At 32.5% G+C, this 21,575-nt stretch overlaps 2 protein-coding genes and 1 non-coding gene across 10 annotated transcripts; 1 reads left to right on the top strand and 2 right to left on the bottom strand.

Annotated features, from left to right (window-relative positions):
- Positions 1–4,967: 4,967 nt before the first annotated feature.
- On the top strand, positions 4,968–21,095 carry LOC123906916 (probable sphingolipid transporter spinster homolog 2). 2 transcript variants are annotated; one of them, XM_045956945.1, is made up of 16 exons: positions 4,968–5,164; positions 5,388–5,522; positions 5,682–5,783; positions 5,873–5,977; positions 6,080–6,155; positions 6,299–6,373; positions 6,469–6,571; positions 6,648–6,710; positions 6,793–6,874; positions 6,953–7,050; positions 7,173–7,249; positions 7,346–7,459; positions 7,571–7,690; positions 20,002–20,130; positions 20,255–20,333; positions 20,531–21,095. In XM_045956945.1, exons 1-16 carry the CDS (start codon positions 5,106–5,108, stop codon positions 20,653–20,655), a joined length of 1,542 nt encoding a protein of 513 aa, XP_045812901.1. In that variant the 5' UTR covers positions 4,968–5,105; the 3' UTR covers positions 20,656–21,095. The 2 variants fall into 2 exon arrangements, with proteins under 2 accessions (XP_045812901.1, XP_045812902.1); XM_045956946.1 differs by lacking the exon at positions 6,299–6,373 and having other exon boundaries at positions 5,024–5,164; positions 20,531–21,094.
- On the bottom strand, positions 10,799–19,499 carry LOC123906915 (paired amphipathic helix protein Sin3-like 4). Of its 7 annotated transcripts, XM_045956938.1 has the most exons (16): positions 19,350–19,383; positions 19,055–19,106; positions 18,920–18,953; positions 18,489–18,522; positions 18,063–18,158; positions 17,603–17,755; positions 17,268–17,454; positions 17,067–17,165; positions 16,789–16,950; positions 15,930–16,215; positions 15,330–15,466; positions 11,940–12,110; positions 11,825–11,860; positions 11,644–11,711; positions 11,464–11,524; positions 10,799–11,349 (listed from the first exon to the last, which is right to left on the bottom strand). In XM_045956938.1, exons 1-16 carry the CDS (start codon positions 19,373–19,375, stop codon positions 10,957–10,959), a joined length of 1,995 nt encoding a protein of 664 aa, XP_045812894.1. In that variant the 5' UTR covers positions 19,376–19,383; the 3' UTR covers positions 10,799–10,956. The 7 variants fall into 7 exon arrangements, with proteins under 7 accessions (XP_045812894.1, XP_045812896.1, XP_045812898.1 ...); XM_045956940.1 differs by lacking the exons at positions 18,920–18,953; positions 19,055–19,106; positions 19,350–19,383 and adding an exon at positions 19,485–19,492; XM_045956942.1 differs by lacking the exons at positions 18,920–18,953; positions 19,055–19,106; positions 19,350–19,383 and adding an exon at positions 18,335–18,364 and having other exon boundaries at positions 18,489–18,528.
- LOC123911957 lies at positions 20,846–20,966 on the bottom strand. The gene has a single exon (XR_006810819.1). It is a non-coding gene; the product is annotated as a U5 spliceosomal RNA (small nuclear RNA).
- Positions 21,096–21,575: the final 480 nt, after the last annotated feature.

Here is a 21,575-nt window from a genome sequence, read left to right as displayed (position 1 = left end):
CCACCCACTTGCCCGACCCAACCCACTTTTTGGGTTGGATTGGGTGGGTTTGACCGGGTCGACCGAATTTGCCCAACCCATGTACACCCCTATCAAAAACGCTTCTTAACATCATAGACACAAGCAAATCCACTAAATCAACTAATGAAATTGCAACTATATGTTTTCTAGTAAAGCATGGCTAATGCAGCCAAGGTTTGTATTTGAGAACCTTGCAATTTTTCTTCTGTTTCACCAATTTCAATCACAACAGCAATATATACTACAGATCCAACAAAAATTTCAGACATGACCTGTTGAAGTTCTATTTATGATAAGGGACTCTCTCTCTCCCTCCGTCCACATCTTTCCCAAACATTTCCCAAACATAAAGTCACTCAATCTAAAAACCTTCAACTTCAACCCAATGTTTTAAGAACCGGACCGGAGGTCGAACCGTTGTGACAACTGGTTCAAGGGTCAACCGGTCGGATCGGTTCAACCGTTATTGAACCGTTTATATTGAACCGTTCATATAATTTTTTCACGTGTTTGAGTCTATGGTTGGAAAGGAAAGATTTTTGATTTTTTAACCTTTCAATTTCAATCCATCGTTTTTTTTAATTAAAAAATCAATTTTTTTTTTTTTTAAGTGAGAGAAAAACCGGCCGGTTTTTCCGGTTCACACCGGTTCACACCGGTTCATACCGGTTCACACCGGTTTTTGACCGGTTCCACTGACTAGCGGTTCTTGCTAGTCGTCCGGACCGCCGAGGGCACCGGTTCGTGGTCGAACCGGTCGGACCGGCCGGTCCGGTTCGGTTTTTAAAACATTGCTTCAACCTTTTGTAAAAAAGACAAGAAACCTTGACCCTTTCAGAATCAAACATGACCCTACAACCCTCCACTTCATTTAAGACAAAAAAAAATAAATTATCCAACAATATACTACGTATGTTACAATAATAATATGGCTCTTAATATTTTTTTTGCAAAAATAAATAAAGAAAAATGCTACGATTATTATGTTGATAAGCATGTGAAAGTTTTGAAAAAAATAAAAACTTAAAAAAAAACGTCTATATAGTAGCGATCTTTCACTACTCATGTTATACTTATATATAATGACAACAAAAAATTAATCAGCATAATTGCACCTTCTTTTTTTTTCTTTTCTTTTTCTCCTTTCATATTCCTTAACTATCTATTACTAATAATGTTTTTTTAATTAACAGTTACACTTTTTATTTAGTATTACTTGTTTTCTCAAAAATTATAAATTTCTATTATTTTATTTCTATGATATCATATCTATAAATATATGATTTTGGGTGTGTTTGGTAGGTCCAATAAGCTAACTTATAACTTATTGGACTAGCTTATAAGTTTGTTCGAAAAAAATAAGCGTGTTTGATAAAAAGTTTTTCTTATTAATTAGCATATAGTTTTTTTTGAGATGTTATTTCAAGTAGCGTTTGAGCTTATAGCTTTTTACGGTTATTTACATTTATAACCTTTAATTTAATTTTATTATTTTTTATAAAATAAAAAACTACCCACTAACATGCATGTCCTTTTATGTGTTTTTATATTTATCAATCATTTTAAAACCTAATTTCACCAAACACTTTAATTTCAACTAAGTAACTTTTTAACTATCAGCTACAAGCTAACTTTCCATCTATCAGCTACTTTATCAACTAACTGAATTTTGCCAATCAGAGCTATGTGTAGATGTGCTAAATATGTCCGTAGCATATGTTTTGGTGTTGTGTGATCGTCACTTTCTCCAAGCAACTTTTAAGTGGTATATATACTTCATTTTTATTTTAATTTTGGTTTTATTTCTCTTTCTTACTCTTGGTATATCTTGACTAATTTATTAGTTTCTAACACGGTATGAATTAAAGTTAAACTTTTATATTGATAGGACAAAATAAACCTGAACATCGATAAAAATTTTTTTATGCAAAATAAGTTATGCAAATAAATAAGTTTTGTATTATTATATGTTTTTCAAGATAATTTATGAAAAAACAATTTATAAAGATACAATTTTTGTTAGTAGAAACTTATGAATTAACATAAAAATCTATTTATTTGCATAAGCTCTTTTCATAAGTTCAAAAATAAGTCAAATTCAAACTTACCCTAAATCAATTTAATGCACGTTGAGATAAGAATCGATAAAGAAAAATCATTACAAGAGACTATAATTACATTTTTTTACATTATTTTGTCTTAACTTTCCACTAAATTTTGAATATATATATATATATATATATATATATATATATATATATATATATATATATATATATATATGAATTGAAAAATAAAATAAATTTTATAAATAAATTTATTAGTTACATTTTTAATTAATTAATTACTATTGTCCTAATATTTTTTAAAAAACAACTTTGTCACACCAACCTTATACTACTCTTTCCTATTCCTTAACTATAACTATGACTATTTATTCTATAGTTGTATTATAATATTTAATAATTTTATCATACAAAACTTTGATCTTCTAATTTTTCCTATGTGATTTTGTGCACAAATGCTAAATGGTTGTAATAAATAGTCCTTTTGGAGGCTTTTATTTTTGTCTTTGTTGATTCTTTGATGTTCGGGAAGTCTATGAAATAGTATGATAGTTCATATAAGTTTAAGCAATCATGACATGAGACCAATAATAAATGTCACATCTATCTATCTATGGAAATAGATTCTCTCAAGTGTGATTTATACTTAAGAGAATAAATTGTAATCTAACACTATATCTAAATTCATTTTCTCTAAATTTTTATATGTTTTTCTCTCTTGATCAATGGTAATAAACCACACTTTATTCTCTCAAGTGTAAATTGTAAATTACACTTGAGAGAATCCATTCCCATCTATCTATATAAAAATAATGAATCGTTTGATCAATTGAATAGAGATTTCAAAAACAATTAATGGTATAATATGTACTTGCACGAGAGTATGGATATGGTTTGCCGTATCTATATATATATAAATCCTAGATAGTTGTGGAATTGTTTATCTAAACTCTAATCCACAAACCAATGAAAACCTTTCATTTAGCCACATCATCCACTTACATCCATTTAATGCGGGGTACTAATTGTAATTATTATTATTATTATTATTATTTTTGGTTATTATTCATTTTAAATTTTTTTGTTCATTTTATAATTTTGTTTATTTTATTGTTTTTTTTTTCAAAAAAATTAATGTTTTTGCTAATAATATTTTGTCTAATCTTTGTAAATATAAGGAGTTGGTCGATTGTCTACTTTCTAATGTTAGTAAAAAAAATAGATAAAATAAAATTTACTAATGGTTGTTATGCCCTGTATGATTTTTATCATATTCGATATTTGGGTATGAGTTAAGTTGATTTATTTTTGCTCCAATAAGTTTCAAATTAATATAAATGTCAAATTCGATAATATAATAGTTTTTTGGTAAGGGATAATGAAGTAGTTTATCCAACTCAGAATCCTTCAATGAGATTTATAATATAAATAAAAACTTATATCGATTGTTTTCCATGATCAATTATATGTTGTCATTTCCATAGTTATTTTGAAGAATGAGTTAAAGATATTGCTAATCAATGTTAATGAAGAAGATACCAAAGTAACTTCAAATGTGATGTATAAATAAGTTTTTTAAATGTATAAACATATATATATATATATATATATATATATATATATATATATATATATATATATATATATATATATATATATATATATATATATATATATGGGGGCTGCTAATTTAGACCCAGTTGGGTCTAAATTAGCAAAGTGCATCTTTTCAGTTGGACCAAAATACCCATTCTTTTTAATTAATTAACCAAATTACCATCAATGGACGTGGATCCAGTGTCGCGCGCGTACCGCAGGACCATGGTTACAGGCCGTTGATTTCCATCAGACAGCCAAGATCTGATCTCATCAAGACTGTCTGATCAATCAGACAGCCCAGATCATCCGAATCCATCAGATTCCAGCGCGTGCACCACACTGGATTACACCCTGGAGAGAGAAGAATCTACTTTTTAAAAGCAGGACACGTGTCGCTGTCTGATTGGCTGAGCGTGATTTTTTTCCATTTAATACTTTGAACTCAATTATTTCGTTGTAAATTAATTTTTTATTTTTTTTTATACCAAAATTCATAATTTTTTTTTCTCTACAAATAGAGACTTGGTTCGTTTGATTTGGACACAGAAAAAAAAACCCAATTTTTCACTACCTTAATCTCATTTTTCACTACCTTACATCAACTCACTGAAACCATTCCACCAGGAAATTAAGTGAGTATTTTCGTATTTTTTATAGTTGTGTGGTTGAGTGAGAGACAAAAATCTTGTTTTTATCATATTCCTTACTACCCAATTTATCCAGTCTCATAATCATTTTCAAATCACACAGGACACGACAAAAGTTGTTCTATCTGGACATTGTTTTTAACCATATCAAAACGCAAGCATGTCCTACTTATTCTTCTTTTCCCGTTCGTGAGTCATTATTGATCTCATATCTATAATGGAGACATGACGGAAAAAGTCTTACGCACACAGTACAAAACATTTGTGACCCACAGCCATAAATACTGACACATCACGTACTTCTTAAAGTTACCGTTGAACATATATAGTTGATGAATGAGTGATGAAAAATGCTCCAAGTCCAACAAGATAGATGTATGGTATGGGTAGGGTATTGTACCTTAGGTAATACTGATTATTTAAAAAAAAAATTATCTAAAAATGGACCTGATTATTTAAACAAGTTTGTCTACATATACTAATATCCGATCAAACACTATCTAAAAATGGACCTGAATATTTTGTTTGTAGTAATAGTAATAAATATGGGACCAAAAAATACAGTTTTTTTTTTGTTACGGGACCAAATACATGTGAGCATTTATAAAAATAAATTTGAATGTTTCACCAATATATAAAAATAAATAAATTTGAATGAAGCTTTTTTTTGACAATATTGAATGAAGCTAACTTTCAATTTTTGTATTGCATTTATATATTTAGATATGTCGGTCACATGATGAGCTACAATTGCAAGTAATATCCAAAGCATATGCATTCTTCTTCTCTTTCCACTATGACTCCCACAACTTCATGGTTTACACCCAAAAGGTATTAGTATTTAGTATTACCATATATTTTTGTGAAATGCTTGTGTTTATTTATTACTTTTTTTTTCTATTAGTGTTATTAATAGCTGGTGTCTGGTAGGGATATTGTATTTTATATGCAAGGGTTGTGGTTCGAACATCGGACACTCTACTTATCCAAGGTGAAATTTCTAGCATTTAGGCTACATGACCAAAAAAAAGTTATAATGGTTTTTGTTTTGCAGGTTACTTGCTATATTTTGTGTGATTAATTTGCTAAACTATTTGGATCAAGGAGCAATAGCTAGCAATGGTGTTAATGGAAGTAAGGGAACATGCACCGAAGGTGCTGCTACTTGTACTTCTGGTACAGGAATACAGTAAGATATATAAATACTATTCTCTCACATTTTACCATTTAATTTTTCATACAATTTAGTTTTGAGCTTTTGGTGGTTTTTTGAATATACATTCTTCAGCAACATGTTCAATGTGGTTGTTGAAGGTGTTACTGAATATATTTGATTGCTTGTGTGTAGGGGGGATTTTAACTTGAACAATTTTGAAGATGGGATTTTATCATCTGCTTTTATGGTTGGACTTCTCGTGGCTTCTCCGATATTTGCCTCTCTAGCTAAGAGGTAATTAGAATAACCATTCGTGTTGCAATCATTTTGAAGCCTATTCTTATTATAGTTAGTCCCTTTCTCCCAATTCGTATGTTTTGCAGCGTAAATCCATTTAGACTTATAGGAATTGGATCGTCAATTTGGACTCTTGCAACCTTATTTTGTGGTTTTTCTTTTAATTTCTGGTCCATTTCAGTTTGTCGCATGTAAGTGATCCCTTAACTTTCAAGTTATATGATGTTTTCGTTTTCCTGCAGTTAAATATTAGTACCAAATATAACGAGAATTGCTTTCGTTATTCTCTATAGGCTGGTTGGCGTTGGCGAGGCTTCGTTTATAAGTCTAGCAGCACCTTTTATTGATGACATTGCCCCAGCTTCTCAGGTTTGTTTCTTTCACATGTAAAATTTCTTTATATAATCAGAGTTAGGCAGAGTGATCGCATAACTGAAATCAAACTGACAAAGAATATTACTACTAATCACTTGATGGGAATTTCTATCTCATACTAATAATGTTTGCATCAGAAAACAACATGGCTCGCAATATTTTACATGTGTATACCATCGGGATACGCACTTGGCTATATCTATGGTGGTTTGGTAAGTCTTTATCTGATTTCGATATCACTATTAAACACTAAATACTAATTATTCATGTACTTAATTTCTGGTTTATCCTTTGTGTTCAATAACAGGTTGGAAGTTATTTTGGTTGGCGTTATGCGTTCTGGATAGAGTCTATATTGATGCTTCCATTAGCTATTTTAGGATTTTTAATGAAGCCTTTACAGTTGAAAGGTACACACTTTTCTTGCATTGGTTTATAATAAACTCCTATTATTATATTCCATCTTTAAACTACTTTTGGATCCAGGTTTTTTTCCCACTGATATGATAACGGCGCAAGTACCTGAGACAGTTGCATTAGAAATTCAAGGTACACTAAGAATTAAGCATAAGCTAAATATAATCCCTAAAATTTTATTATCCTTAACAAAATTCGTTTGTTTGATTCAAAGTCACGAACGCTTCGATTGGCAAAGAAGAGTCACTGTCCTTAAAGGCCGAGTTCAAAGACAAAAGCTCAAATGACCAATCCAAGTTAGAACACATACCTTTTGACATCTATCATTTAGTGGCTGATGCATTTGAAATTATATCTGATCGATTCTTATTTAGGTCTAAATCTGCGACAAAAATGTTTGATCAGGTTTCAAGTTTTTTGGTTGATATGAAAGCACTCCATCTTGATAAGGTTTATGTTATCAATGTCCTAGGTACCTACTTCTAACTCCCACTAATATACTGTACGCATTGTTGTGATATGTCAAGTGTGAGTTAAAGTCCTTCATTTGATGGAAGAGTTGAGGTTGAGCAACATATATGGTTCTATTTGTAGGCCACATAGCATACAACTTTGTCATAGGTGCTTACTCATATTGGGGTCCCAAAGCTTGCTATAATATTTATCACATGGTGAGATTTTGCTTCATCCAGTGATCCCTTATGCATACAAAAGCCATTACTGTCATAGTTCATTTTTGTATATTAAAGCTTGTATACTTTTTGTAGGCTGATGCAGATTTGGTATTTGGAGGAATTACAGTCGTATGCGGAATAGTGGGCACATTAGCTGGAGGCTTTGTTCTTGATTTTATGACTAACACCTTACCAAATGCATTTAAGGTTGGTATTCAAATTAAAGATGGTTTAAAGTATTAATTTTATACCGTTATACATAACTCATTCCTAATAACACTAATTACTCACTAAGTCTACACTCCTTAAATTTTGCAGCTTCTATCAGTGACAACATTTCTTGGTGCAGCATTTTTTTTTGGTGCCTTCTTATGCAGAAATGTGAATGGCTTTCTTGTTCTTTTCTCTATCGGCGAACTTCTTGTTTTTTCCACTCAGGTACTTCCCTTTTTACACACTTACCATCAATGAATATTTATGTGTTTCAAGTAAAATAACCTCTACATTTGGGAAATTAGATGGAAACTTGGTCTCTAAGAACTAAATCTCATTGTACTGTTACTAGGCTTTTACCCGTGCTTCGCACGGGTGGATTAAAAATGAAACCAATTTTAGGAAGAAGTTGTTGAAAACAGCAGATAGAAAGTAAAATTCATAGCCTTAAAAAACATTGACAAGATAGTTGAAAGAAATAAGCAACAAACTTGTATGCTATTCATAAACTTTGTAAACATAAAAAAGAAGTAAGACATGTATTTTTTCAACATGCGGGTATGAGAATATGTATCATAGTACTCTTACCATACCTTACCCATTGATATTGATTGATATACTTTTACCCGTGCTTCGCACGGGTGGATTAAATTTAAAATTAAATTTTTATAATGTCAATGATAAGAATTTTGGGAGATTAAAACTTAGACTAAAATTATGATGTATCATTGAAAATATTTTTGTATAATTATTTTATGATAAATATTTTGACTATTAGAGATGACAATGGGTAAGGTATGGTAAGAGTACTATGATACATATTCTCATACCCGCACGTTGAAAAAATACATGTCTCCATTCTCATACCCGTTTGGGTAACAACCTTTGTACCCGTGTCCAGGGACGGACATAAGGGGGGGCAAGTAGGGGCTGAGACCCCCCCCTCTTGTCGTATTTTTTTTTTGATACACTTGTTCTAGATACATATATACACATAAATTGATATTTGAGAGATGTGTTTAAAGATTAGTAACTACCTTTTGGTGCAAAACATGTACCCACAACATAGTAATTGTAACAATTTACTTTAAAATATTTTGATAATATATATTATACATTACTAAAGTCCAAATTTAATTAAGTTAGTTCTGATTATTTGCTACAAGTGAGAGATTATTTTCTGCTATGAAGATTGTGAAAAATAGGTTGAGAAACAAGATAGAAAATGAATTTCAAACTAATTATGTGATTACTTACACCGAGAGAAGAATTGCTAAAAAATTTAATACAAATTCGGTTGTAGATGAATTTTATGATATAGAGCAATGTCGTGTACAATTTAGATAAACAATGTGATGTATTTTTTATTGAGTATATTTAAATATTATTATAATTATTATTTATTTAATATTTATTATTTAGTTATTCCGGCCTCCCGTTTTATAGATTTATGGATCCGTCCCTGCCCGTGCCCATACCATATGGTACCTAAGTATCCATATCATACCCGTTACCCGCATTTTTACGAAAAACTCATCGATCAATTATAAAATATCACATAATTTTAAGAGAATTAAAAAAAATTAAGAGATTTTAATGTCGACTAATGAAAATTATAAACAAAATCATTACCAACCTCATGCTAAAATTCATATATTTGTTGATATATTCACATTGAGTTTGCATTATCTTATAAATAAACATTTTTATTAAAAATGTATAAGGTTTAATAGAGTTTTATTTTTTAAAATTGATATACATATATTATTATATAATAATATAAATAAAATAAATAGATATATATTATGTGGGTACGTGGGTATGTGGTGGGATATAAAATAAATTGATATACATACTCGCACCCATACCTGCTCATTTTTATGGGTAATTACTCATACCAATGCCTGTATCCAAATGTGGGTTTTACTCTACCCGTTGCGGGTATTTTTTCCGGGTGCCCACTGTGGATGGGTCAAATTTTCATCCTTATTGACTAATCATATTTAAGAGACACGTAGTAAAGAAAATACACAATATTTTTTAATAATTATTGACTATAATTTGTTTTGCAACTATAATAAAGAAAATACACAATTTCTTATTAAAAAAATACACAATTATTGTTTTTTAATGTAGAGCTGTTAAAATAGACTAACTTGTTTGGTTGTCTTGCCAAACCCGAATATATATAGAGTTTGAACCTTAAAATATTAGCCCGATTCTTTTTTATGGCTTTTAGCCCGATCATAATATTCAGTTTAAAATACGGGCTAGCCCATATGGGACACATGTAGCCCGTTATTCGTATAAAACAAAAAAAAAAAATTAAGTTTTTGAATATAAGATAATGCATTATCTTATATCTTTTTTCCCTATAATTTCTTTTTTTTTTCAAGAAGTTGATCTGAGAAGTAAAATTTTCGTTGCAAATATATTTGTTATTTGAATTTTATATGTTTTCCCTTTTGTAATCACAACATAAACCTAATCGGTCTCTTAAAATATGATGGTTTAAATATCAACAAATACAATGGTTTAAATATAAGCAAATATTAATCAGTCTCTTAAAAAATAAAAGCTGAATATTTTTTGGGTTTCAAAAAGTTTAAGAATTGTATCCTAGTACAAAGTTAAATAAATAAATAAAAAATCAATTTATTAACTTTAATATTAAGATTGATTATTGACTCATTCTGATTAAAAGGAAATCCTAATCATAGAATGTAACTAACAGTATGTTTTTATTTTGTTCATAGTATTCATATTTGTGGAATATTTATTTACTTTCATACATCTTTTGCATGACTTGTTTGTGCAGTTGATTCAAATTTGTTCTTTCTGTAGCCTTTCTATTTTGTGTTGGTTGGTTTGTGTTTCTTTTTTTATTTTTTCCAGTGACGATCGAGTTGTGCTTTTGCCTCCGATGAACGGTTGTGGCAGCGACGAGTCTCTTCCTTCCGGCGACAGCCGATTGTGTATATGAGTGGATAAACTGATAATTTACTTTCTGAATTTGATGATGTTTATGTGTAGGATTTGATTTCCAAAATGTTGGGGGATCAATTTTCTATGGCTTTAATAATTCAATATATCATTTAAAATTGAGACATGTACTATCTAATTGTCTATCGTCAAGTGGTTAACGAGTTTTACTTAATTACCAACGGTTTGGAAGAAATCGCGTTTGAATTTCATCTAGAGAAATCGCTGGTCAACATTACTTATTTTCCGGCTGAGCTCGGAGCATTAGAGTCCCTTTCCACTAAGAACAAGAGGGTTAAAGATAAAAAAAAAAAAAAGAGGGAAGAAAACAACGAGAAAAATACAGAGAAATATTCCAAATTTTGGTGCTAAATTTATTACTTCTAATAGTGATATATATATAATGTACATCTATACTTCATAGCGATTAAGAATGATTTGCACATCTATACTATACTTTAGAATTTCAACTTGTTATGCAGTAGGACTTGTATAAAACAAAATATTGATCATGTTTTGTGAAACAAATCAAGAAGAGTCTCAACTTTAGCTTCCTCTCCGTTGTCAACATTATTGTAATGTGAATTAATATGTACGGATTCTGACAAATCGGTTGAATCATCGAGGTTGTTTGAAGTCAGAAAATTCAGCTGGTCTACTGAAGTTACTGTCATCTGATTCAAAGACTCTAAGTCTAAGGAAGTTGTTCGAGTTAGAGTGCCAGATACCACTGTTATCTCATCCCTCTCATCGATTGTTGATCCCAGGGAACATATTGATCTAGCGGTATGTGAATGCAGAGAATGATCATGCTTAGATTTCTGTTTTACTCTCTTACACCAACTGTGTAAGGAATCTCTAACACTCTCTGTCACTAGAGCCTTCTTACATCGCGATCCCATCTGCAGTAAACAATGATGAATATGATAATCAAATAAATTTACTTAGGTCACATTGTTGTTGGAACAATGTTACAAAATATGAGAGTAAGGATTTCTTAGAAAGTTTAAGCTAACCTGTGAAACTATCACATTAAGGGGCACTGTCATATAGCTACACCAGAACTGAACAAAAACTCTGCAAAACAAGTTTAGAAATGAGAAAATGTAAGAGAATCCAAAAATTTAAGTATTGTAGAATCTCGAAAATTAGTCGATAATGTAGAACAAAGAATTCGTGAGAGAGATGAAACCTACCCACATGTCAGCCGAATGATGATCATATAATGGTGTCTCATGAAGTATGATTGTTCTTTAAATCCCCACTACACAATAGACATGCAATTTTGTTTTAACAAAGATTGCACTTAGTATATTAGTTCATGTAATGGAATAGATATAGGCATATAGATACATTCTTGAAAAATCTAAATCTTACCAATGTCCAAATAAATGAAGCCATTTCAAAGGCATTCTGCATGAATAATAGAGAAAATAAGAACAAAAAACAACGATGAAGAATGAAACAATTACAAATGCATTCAAGATTTTACCTGAAATATCACAAATTGTATTAGCCATAACAATATCTCTGGTTTGTTGAACCAAAACAAACCATCGCGTGGCTTTACTTGTGTTCTGGCAGATGGACCCTGCTGCTCCCAGATTTCAAGTGCTAAAGTGGCTACAACATGTTGAAGTTTTGTACCTATTAACATCACAAGCTTTTACGCATAGCGAAATCAGAAGTTATCCAAAATAATAATTTTCAATGGACTAATTCATTTTGATTTGTTGAAAAATGAAAACAGATTATTTTACATACAATTGCAGGTATAAAGGAGAGCCAGAAGTATATATTTAGACCTGCAAATTTAGAAATTCAATTATTAGACAAAATCAACAAAGACACTTCATTCAGTCTACACATTCTCTATTATGATTTACGAAAAGGAAAGTTACCATGGATGTTCACAAAGATGCAGACTATGGTATAAACCCAAAGCGGCCAGCTGCAAAATTGAAACAGGTAATTTTCAGCTCTAAACCATGCTTTTCATGAAAAAATATGCATGGATTGATAAATCTTAATAAGCATAAATTAAATTTCAAAGGGATTCATACCTTATTCCTAGAATGGCATGAAATTCATCTTCCATGCTTCGAACCATATATTTATGAAAATCATATGACAACGGCAATCTATGTTCCTGCAAATTTACAAAAGTAGGGAGCTTATAAGATCAGTGGTATAGAATATTATATATTAGTGAGGAAGAATCTCCTGTCTACAAGTAAACACTTACAGTGATGAAACCAAGACGAAGCGCAAGGTAATCTGATTTTTGTATGGAACTCCTAAACTGACGCAGAAAACATAGCTGCAATGTCAGATCACAAATTGTCATCATCCTGAATATGCATATGGCTCGTGTACTAAGCGAATTTAGAAGTATAAAGAATATTTTCATTATCTTGTCTTACTTCTTTTGAGATTGATATTTTTCAAATTGAAAGGTGCAATGATAGTTAGTTCAATTGCTAGATAAACAATAAGTAAAGATGCATAATTAATTAACGTCGACGATATATCACCATCCAGATTAGTATTGAATTCCTGCTCCATGGATGAGAAGTGTGATGGAAAACAAAGGTCGTTTGCCGCCTCATCACCTTGTTTATCTTTCCTGTAGAATAAAATTAGTTAAAGTATATGCAATATTATTGTGATGCGAGTATGATGCAAAGATTATTACATTAGAAATAGGCGGTAGAAACAAAGTTCGGACAATTTTCTCTTTTGTCATTTCTTTCTGCATTGATAAAGTTCTTACAATATAAAGGTTGGTCGACAAAGTGTGCGTCATTCTATTTATGTCATTTACCTTGCAAATTTCCGTCGATAGCAGCCATGGTAGCCTGATTTTCCCATCTGCACCAACTATAGATCTACAAACATACACAACAAATAAAAACTAAACCACTCCTTACATAGCATATGGTAGGTAATGTGAATTACTTTGCTAGTAAATATCAAATAAAGGCACTACTCATATCATATACTGTAGTTATTAGTACTTGCAAGAACCTTGACACATTTTAGGTATAACAATTGTGGATTACTTTATAGTATACATAGTCTTATAATAACCTGGAAACTTTGACGGCTGACCTTGCTCATTGCTAAACCAACAGTGAGAAAACTATACAGAACATGAGTGATCCCAAGAACAAATAAAAACCGGTGCAGCTGCTCAAGACCCTCATATGAAACAAATGGTTCATGGCCCTGCATTTATCAATTAGCATATCATAAGGATAATTAGTAGTATTGCAAAGAAAAAGCAGAATTGATCTCAGTTTGTTCAACACAAGTTAACAATTGAAGCATTTTATATTACCTCTCCACATTGATGGAGTGCACCAGTAAAAAAAATAAAAAAAGAAACACAAACCAACCAACACAAAATAGAAAGGCTACAGAAAGAACAAATTTGAATCAACTGCACAAACAAGTCATGCAAAAGATGTATGAAAGTAAATAAATATTCCACAAATATGAATACTATGAACAAAATGAAAACATACTGTTAACTGCAGTCTGAAACGAAAGTTAATCTGTAAAAATTAAGAAAACAGGGTTGACAAATTCTAAAGTATGGTAAGAATGCTTTGATCACATGATAAAAACAATCAAAACAGCAACCTTAAAAGAGAATGGTTGTTAAGCAAAACTCACCTTGTATGCACAAATAGGTCGGACATAAACTCCTCTGCAAAAACAGGGCAAACATGAAGAAATATGAGAGTAATGAACACACAATAAAACTGTAAAAATGAGAAATAAAATAAATATGAAGAACAAATCAGGTCATAACAAACCAATGAAACAAATCTGGCAAGAACCTGTAGAATGAAACAGGGGAAAAACAATCAATATTCAATTGGGATTTAGATTAATGAAGAAATCAAACCTACCAGCCATTTGAGAGAATACAAAAACGAAAAAGAACAACCACCACAAAAGAGAGAGCGAGACGGAATGAAGGAGAAAGAAATCAAAACCGATACATATGGGCAAAACAAATTGGAAACGAGACAAATCAAGCACAAAAGCAAACCTTTTGCCAAATCCCTTTCCGACTGCATCCGACACAAAATGGAAAGTATTCCGACAAATACCTTTCCGCTGAATCCAGACGAACGTAAAACAAGCAAGTGGGCGAAAAGCTTACCCAAACCCATCCATGTAGCAAATTGAACGCGAAAGAAGACAAAGGAAATTGAAAAGGAGATCAAAAAGGAAATCGAAAAGGCATTAAATGTATCAAAACAAAACAGGAAAAGGAATGATAAATTTTGGGAAAGTAACAAAGCAAGAAACAAAGCTTCCCACTACACGAAACCCCCACGCAACAGAACAAAAGAGAAGCAATCTCTCAGTCTTTAAGGAAGGCACTTATCCTTTCCAACTCCTGCTGGAGCAATTTGATTTTGTACCCAATGCCAGAAAGCAAACTTACACAAAGGTACCACCAAGGTTATTGGGGAAGAATGCAAAATGGAAGGAATATATTAAAAGTATTGAAATATGATTCTCATTATTTTTTGTGCTTCCTACAGTGAACAATGCGCTTTAGGCAGATGTATCAAGCCCAGTCTTGTTGGTTAAGTTTTCTGATTTCCTATGTTGTTGGTGATGAGATTTGGGAAGATGGTTTTTAAGGATGGTCGTGAAAGTTACCGACATAGTTTTCTATATTGTTATGGTATGGTCCCTATAAATTTTACTATCACATTTTTTATTTAAGGAATTGGTACCTATGTTCACTACGGAAAATCAACATAGCCACACTAATTACAGTACCCATAATTGAAGAATCTGACATGAAAATCAGTAAGTAACTAAGAAAAAATAATATATATATATATATAAACTGTACCAGTGACTGCAATTCTTGTCGAGTAATAATTTCCCTGCTGTAAATATGTAAACACTTCAAAAATTCCTGGTAGTCATCAGGATTTCGTAATCTCTCTTTGACTTCAGCACAGAAAGCTAACTCTTGACTATACATACCTGAGATGACAAAATTCAAGATGCATAACAAACTACAATAAGAATGGTAGGAAATAAAAGCACCAACTGTTCAACAAAGAACAGACCACCAAAAATCAAATTTGGAATAAAATAATTTTCTACCAGTATGCAAAACAAGGAGAATATTTTATATAATAAATAAAGAAAGTAATATCATTTGCAATTATGGATAATCCTATCGACAAAAGAAATGCTATTTTCATAAATATTCTAGCATTATGATAAGTTGCAGAAAAGTGATAATTTTTTTGCATAACACATAAGTTAATGAGCTTTTAAGTTCTTACAGTTCCATATTTCTCCATTTATTTATTTCCCAAGTGAAAATGAAAGCATATGTTTCCAAACATTTCACATCATGGCATTAGTTAGGAAAGGTAAAAATATACAAGATAAGTTGGTAGATTCAAGATCAACCATATTGATGACATAGGGTGCATACCAAAATTTTGATCTGCATGAAGCAATGGTTCAGCTCCTGAGTCTTCAACCTTATGATCAGATTTCCGTTTCTGGGATAACCGTTCCCTATCTCGACCCCTGTCATGCTCATAATCTCTATCATTTCGTTCTCGTTCTCTCCTGTCTCTATCTTCTCTGCGGCTCTTTTCCTTCTCCACACGTCTCTTATGCTCCTTTTCAGCCCTGAACAAGCGTCCATCATGCTCTGGGTCAGGACGGTCAACACTGGGGTCACGGTCACCGTGTGAAACAATGGTCCTTTCTCTCTGGCAAGCAGATAAGAAGAATGTTAGCTTGATGACCAACTATGAAACTCAGAGGGGGGACAAAGCCAACTAAGGTAGTCAAAGACAAAAGGCGGGCATTTAGGCCTTTGAAAGTTTTAACACATTGGGGTGGAAGTTGCAAATACCGACAACTACACAAGCATAACATCATTTAGAGTAAAAAATTAAATGATAAATACATTCATTTACAAAACCCTAACCTGCTGGATGATAAGAGTCTCGAGCAGTAAACAACAATTAATATATTTCTTAACATTATAACTAATTTACCCAATTTAACATTCTAGCATGCACATTAAAAAGCTGTCACTAGATTTGTTATAACTTATAGCTGTCAATAATGTGTTAAAGCCATGCCTCACATGAACCATAAATTCCCTAGAGGCATGCACCTCACTGAAAGAGTGGCTATAGTGCCTATATAGCACCGTTGCGAAACGGAATTTGAACAAAATGGCTATAGTGCCTACTACAACACTGCTGGCACATCTCAGTTCAGCCTCTTAGGTATGCCTTTCACTACAGAAAGGGACATAAGAATTGGAGACAAACCTTTTCAACATGCACTTGCCGCACTGTTGGCATTGCAGAGCGCCTATCACGAAACACAGAATCCCGAGCAGCAGCATGAGTAGAGGCAGCTGTGATAGCGTCAGGAAGAAACTGAATAAACCCGTCAAGAAGATCTGGGTGGTCTTCAAAGAGGGCAGCAACCTGAAGAAATGCAATTATGATTAAAATGTGTATCAAAGGAATATGTCGAATACTGGAGGAAATAGAGAAAAATTTGCTTAACTATAATACCATACACATGAAGAGAAAGCACATACCTCCTGGTAGACCGCGTCGATAGACTTATTTTCCTTTCTGTACATATTCAATATTTCTAGAAATGACTTGTAAACACGATCATCGCCACGAAACCGAGTCTGCATGAAAAGCATCCATTAGGCTCAAAAATTAAAACTGCTCATTCTAAATGCAAACAAATCTGCATGAAGAGAACCTGTCAAACTCAACAACACTTTTACCTTTATCTTGTTCACATAACTCATAGCTTCATCAAATTCAACTGGCTTTTTCGGGTGAGGTTGCTCATCCTCTATCGGAAGGGTGATTTCATATCCCTTTGGCAAAAAGGTGTTGAATCCTAATATCAAATCTGTGTGACCTCTAAAAAGATCCTTCACTCTAGCGATGACACCCACAGTATCAATTCTACAAATGCACCAAAAGGAGAGACAAATCAATTACAATTAACAAATTCCAAATCCCCTCTCCCAATATATATATATAAAAATACATAATTTGGGTCACCAAGTTAGGGGTTTTGATGGAAGAAGAATGTGGTACAACATGATCATACCTCTGTCCTTTAAACTCTTTCATGACCTCCAAAAATTCATCATATTTATCCCTCTTATCTTGAAAAATATCCTTTACTGCCTTGAGATACGCTAAGGCATCATTAGTAGTCAGTTTTTGACCAGCTCCATTCATCATCTGAGGTTGCCCAGACCTACAGTCCAATAAAAAACAAAGTATTACATTACCAACACAAATAATCAAAACCCTAACCAGTAAAAGTTGAAAATCAATCCATCAATAGAACGATCCAAACACTATTGCTGATAAAAATTCCATCAAAAAATAAAAAATTTAGGAAAAAAAAACCCTAAACACTTCAACTTTACTAAATCCTAACCCTAGAGAAGATATTAGGAAAATGAAATACTAACCATCTAAAAAACTCCATCAATTTCACATAAGAACACGAAAAACACAAAATTTCATCACAGCAATAACCAAAAAAACGAAAAAATTACCACTCAATTGAACATTCAAATGTCTGATCAAGCACAAAAATGGTACCAGATGGTCTATAGTGTAACTTTAACCATGGAAGCGCAACTCGATCGTCACTGAAAAAAAATAAAAAAATAAACACAAACCAACCAACACAAAATAGAAAGGCTACAGAAAGAACAAATTTGAATCAACTGCACAAACAAGTCATGCAAAAGATGTATGAAAGTAAATAAATATTCCGCAAATATGAATACTATGAACAAAATGAAAACATGATTAAGAAACATACTGTTAACTGCAGTCTGAAACGAAAGTTAATCTGTAAAAATTAAGAAAACAGGGTTGACAAATTCTGAAGTATGATGGTAAGAATGCTTTGATCACATGATAAAAACAATCAAAACAGCAACCTTAAAAGAGAATGGTTGTTAAGCAAAACTCACCTTGTATGCACAAATAGGTCAGACATAAACTCCTCTGCAAAAACAGGGCAAACATGAAGAAATATGAGAGATAAAAATGAGCACAGTCAAAAAACAAAACATCAAAACAAATCCACAAATTCTGGCAACCCTAACCGTAAACCTCCAAGCTGTTCTTCCGGGAACCACCTCGGACAAGTAATCAATCCTAGGAGCCATTGAAGTGAGCAACAAAAGCAAAAATAAGCAAACAAAGAAATTAAGCAAATAACAAGAAGAAGAATCAAGCGAAAGGAATGAAGAATACAACCCACACCATCAGACTATATATAATCAAAAGCAATAAGGAAGTAAACAAATAAACTAAGTAATACTCGGGACGCGAGGCAAGGAAAGCCTGCGAGAATCAAAACAGCAACCTTAAAAGAGAATGGTTGTTAAGCAAAACTCACCTTGTATGCACAAATAGGTCAGACATAAACTCCTCTGCAAAAACAGGGCAAACATGAAGAAATATGAGAGATAAAAATGAGCACAGTCAAAAAACAAAACATCAAAACAAATCCACAAATTCTGGCAACCCTAACCGTAAACCTCCAAGCTGTTCTTCCGGGAACCACCTCGGACAAGTAATCAATCCTAGGAGCCATTGAAGTGAGCAACAAAAGCAAAAATAAGCAAACAAAGAAATTAAGCAAATAACAAGAAGAAGAATCAAGCGAAAGGAATGAAGAATACAACCCACACCATCAGACTATATATAATCAAAAGCAATAAGGAAGTAAACAAATAAACTAAGTAATACTCGGGACGCGAGGCAAGGAAAGCCTGCGAGAATCAAAACAGCAACCTTAAAAAGAATGGTTGTTAAGCAAAACTCACCTTGTATGCACAAATAGGTCAGACATAAACTCCTCTGCAAAAACAGGGCAAACATGAAGAAATATGAGAGATAAAAATGAGCACAGTCAAAAAACAAAACATCAAAACAAATCCACAAATTCGGGCAACCCTAACCGTAAACCTCCAAGCTGTTCTTCCGGGAACCACCTCGGACAAGTAATCAATCCTAGGAGCCATTGAAGTGAGCAACAAAAGCAAAAATAAGCAAACAAAGAAATTAAGCAAATAACAAGAAGAAGAATCAAGCGAAAGGAATGAAGAATACAACCCACACCATCAGACTATATATAATCAAAAGCAATAAGGAAGTAAACAAATAAACTAAGCAATACTCGGGCCGCGAGGCAAGGAAAGCCTGCGAGAATTTGTCAGAATACAAAAGGCATTAAATGTATCAAAACAAAACAGGAAAAGGAATGAGAAGCGCAACAGAACAAAGAAGAAAAAGGGAATCGGCAGAACAAAGAAGCAAAAGGGAATCGACATGGCACGCGATTTGGAATGGTGAACAGGAGCAGAAAACCCAAATTTGCCGATCTACAGTGCCACTTTGTGCGTATCGGACTGTAAGTATTATTGATTCGTGTTTTCTTCTGATTATTTAGATCTTTGCTTGCGGTTTTCTTTTCAGGCTCCGGTGAATTATGTATGTCTCCATTATGTTAAGCCAGGTTTGAGGCCTCTATCGATGGCTATGTCTACTGTCGCCATTCATGTCTTCGGAGACGTGCCTTCCTCACCTCTTGTTGGAGTTCTCGAGGTCATTTTTTTTTTTGAGATTCCCCCACGCGCCTTTTAAAGTTTTTGTTTACAATCATATCTTTCAAGAAATGAGTGTCTTGGAAACTCTTTTGATAAGGATTTGACGCAAAATGATAATGCAGGACAGCATTAACAACTGGAGAACAACGATATTGATTCTAACAACTGTATTATTTCCAGCAGCTGGAATATGGTTTATCGGTATGTCTTCAAAAAATGTTCTTGTTAATTTGCCAAAAAGAAGAATTCACGTCAGTAATTCTTTTGAACCGATATGATGGATGTTTTGGTCGCATGGAAATCAGAATATCTTCATAAATGCCTAAAACATGGTAAAGTTGGAAATTAATTTTATTAACATCTGTTGTGATTAATTAATGTGTATGTATATCTTGTAGGAATATTTGTGCATAGTGTGGATAAATTTGAAGATGACAGTGAGAATCAAGCGTGCACTATACCGTTGCTTCACGAGAAGGCTGGAGAAACATCAGCATCTCATACACAATCTCAAGAATGTTGATTTTCTTTACTTAAAAAAAAAATGCATACTCAGAGCATTTCACACAATAGCGCAAGTAAAATAACTCTCCTTTTCCTTGTAGAAGCATGTAAATATATTTAAGTTGAGTTGAATTTTAAACTAACTTATCTAAAATCATTTATATGGGCCTTAAATTACAAGAATTCAATTTTTTTACTTAAATTTTAGGGACCTTCTTTCAAGGGAAGGTCACCTCGCAAAAATAGAGGAACGCCACTTATAGTAGCAAGTACACAGTATTCTTTAGTAAAAGGCAAAAGAATAGTTCGCTATTTACTTACTGCATGGCTCCACAACTAGCAAGTTTGTTAACCTCAACTATTTATGTTGTAGCTATAGCTGGAACTTCTTCTCATTAAGCAATGTGGGACTTGGTTGTTTTCATAAGTAAATCTATACATTCCGCAACTGCAATTTTTACATCAAAGTATTTCTTGAGAATATCGTTTTTGAGTGTTTGCAGTACTAGAAAACTGAAAGAAAGAAAGAAAGAACGAATCTAAGTTTTGCGATTGTAGTTAGTGCTGTATTTTTCTGCTCAATTTTTCTGCATAATCACAGATTTCTGGTGTGATGGGGTAGTTTTATTCGCAATGTGGAGGTGTTGTATCAGTCTGTGTTTTATTGTACTTGTTTGTGCTATGGTTGTGCTGGCATGGAGGTTTGAACCTATACAGATTGAAAGTGGTAATATTAATAATGATCCTGTCCCAAATTGATAATGGCACCAATTGAGCACCAAACCTAATTATCGAAAAGTGGCGTGATTCATATTTAAAGTGAAGAAACCATAATTGTTAGTATCTAATTTAATTTAAAGTCATCATAATCATAAACTACAATCATTTAAGTTAGAAAAGGCATTCAAAAAAAAAATTTAAGTTAGAAAATCTTTGGAG

The sequence above is a fragment of the Trifolium pratense genome, linkage group LG2, assembly GCF_020283565.1.
Source record: "Trifolium pratense cultivar HEN17-A07 linkage group LG2, ARS_RC_1.1, whole genome shotgun sequence".
Taxonomy (NCBI): Eukaryota; Viridiplantae; Streptophyta; class Magnoliopsida; order Fabales; family Fabaceae; genus Trifolium; species Trifolium pratense.
This window is presented reverse-complemented; position numbering and strand designations above follow the sequence as displayed.

Coding starts and splice junctions, on each gene's coding strand:
- LOC123906916 (XM_045956945.1), top strand. CDS start 5,106: ATGCATTCTTCTTCTCTTTCCACTATGACTCCCACAACTTCATGGTTT. Junction 5,523..5,681: donor ACTTCTGGTACAGGAATACA/GTAAGATATATA, acceptor GCTTGTGTGTAG/GGGGGATTTTAACTTGAACA. Junction 6,711..6,792: donor AGTTGCATTAGAAATTCAAG/GTACACTAAGAA, acceptor TTTGATTCAAAG/TCACGAACGCTTCGATTGGC.
- LOC123906915 (XM_045956938.1), bottom strand. CDS start 19,375: ATGTCTGACCTATTTGTGCATACAAG. Junction 11,525..11,643: donor ATCATTCGGCTGACATGTGG/GTAGGTTTCATC, acceptor CTTGTTTTGCAG/AGTTTTTGTTCAGTTCTGGT. Junction 11,350..11,463: donor TTAATGTGATAGTTTCACAG/GTTAGCTTAAAC, acceptor TGTTTACTGCAG/ATGGGATCGCGATGTAAGAA.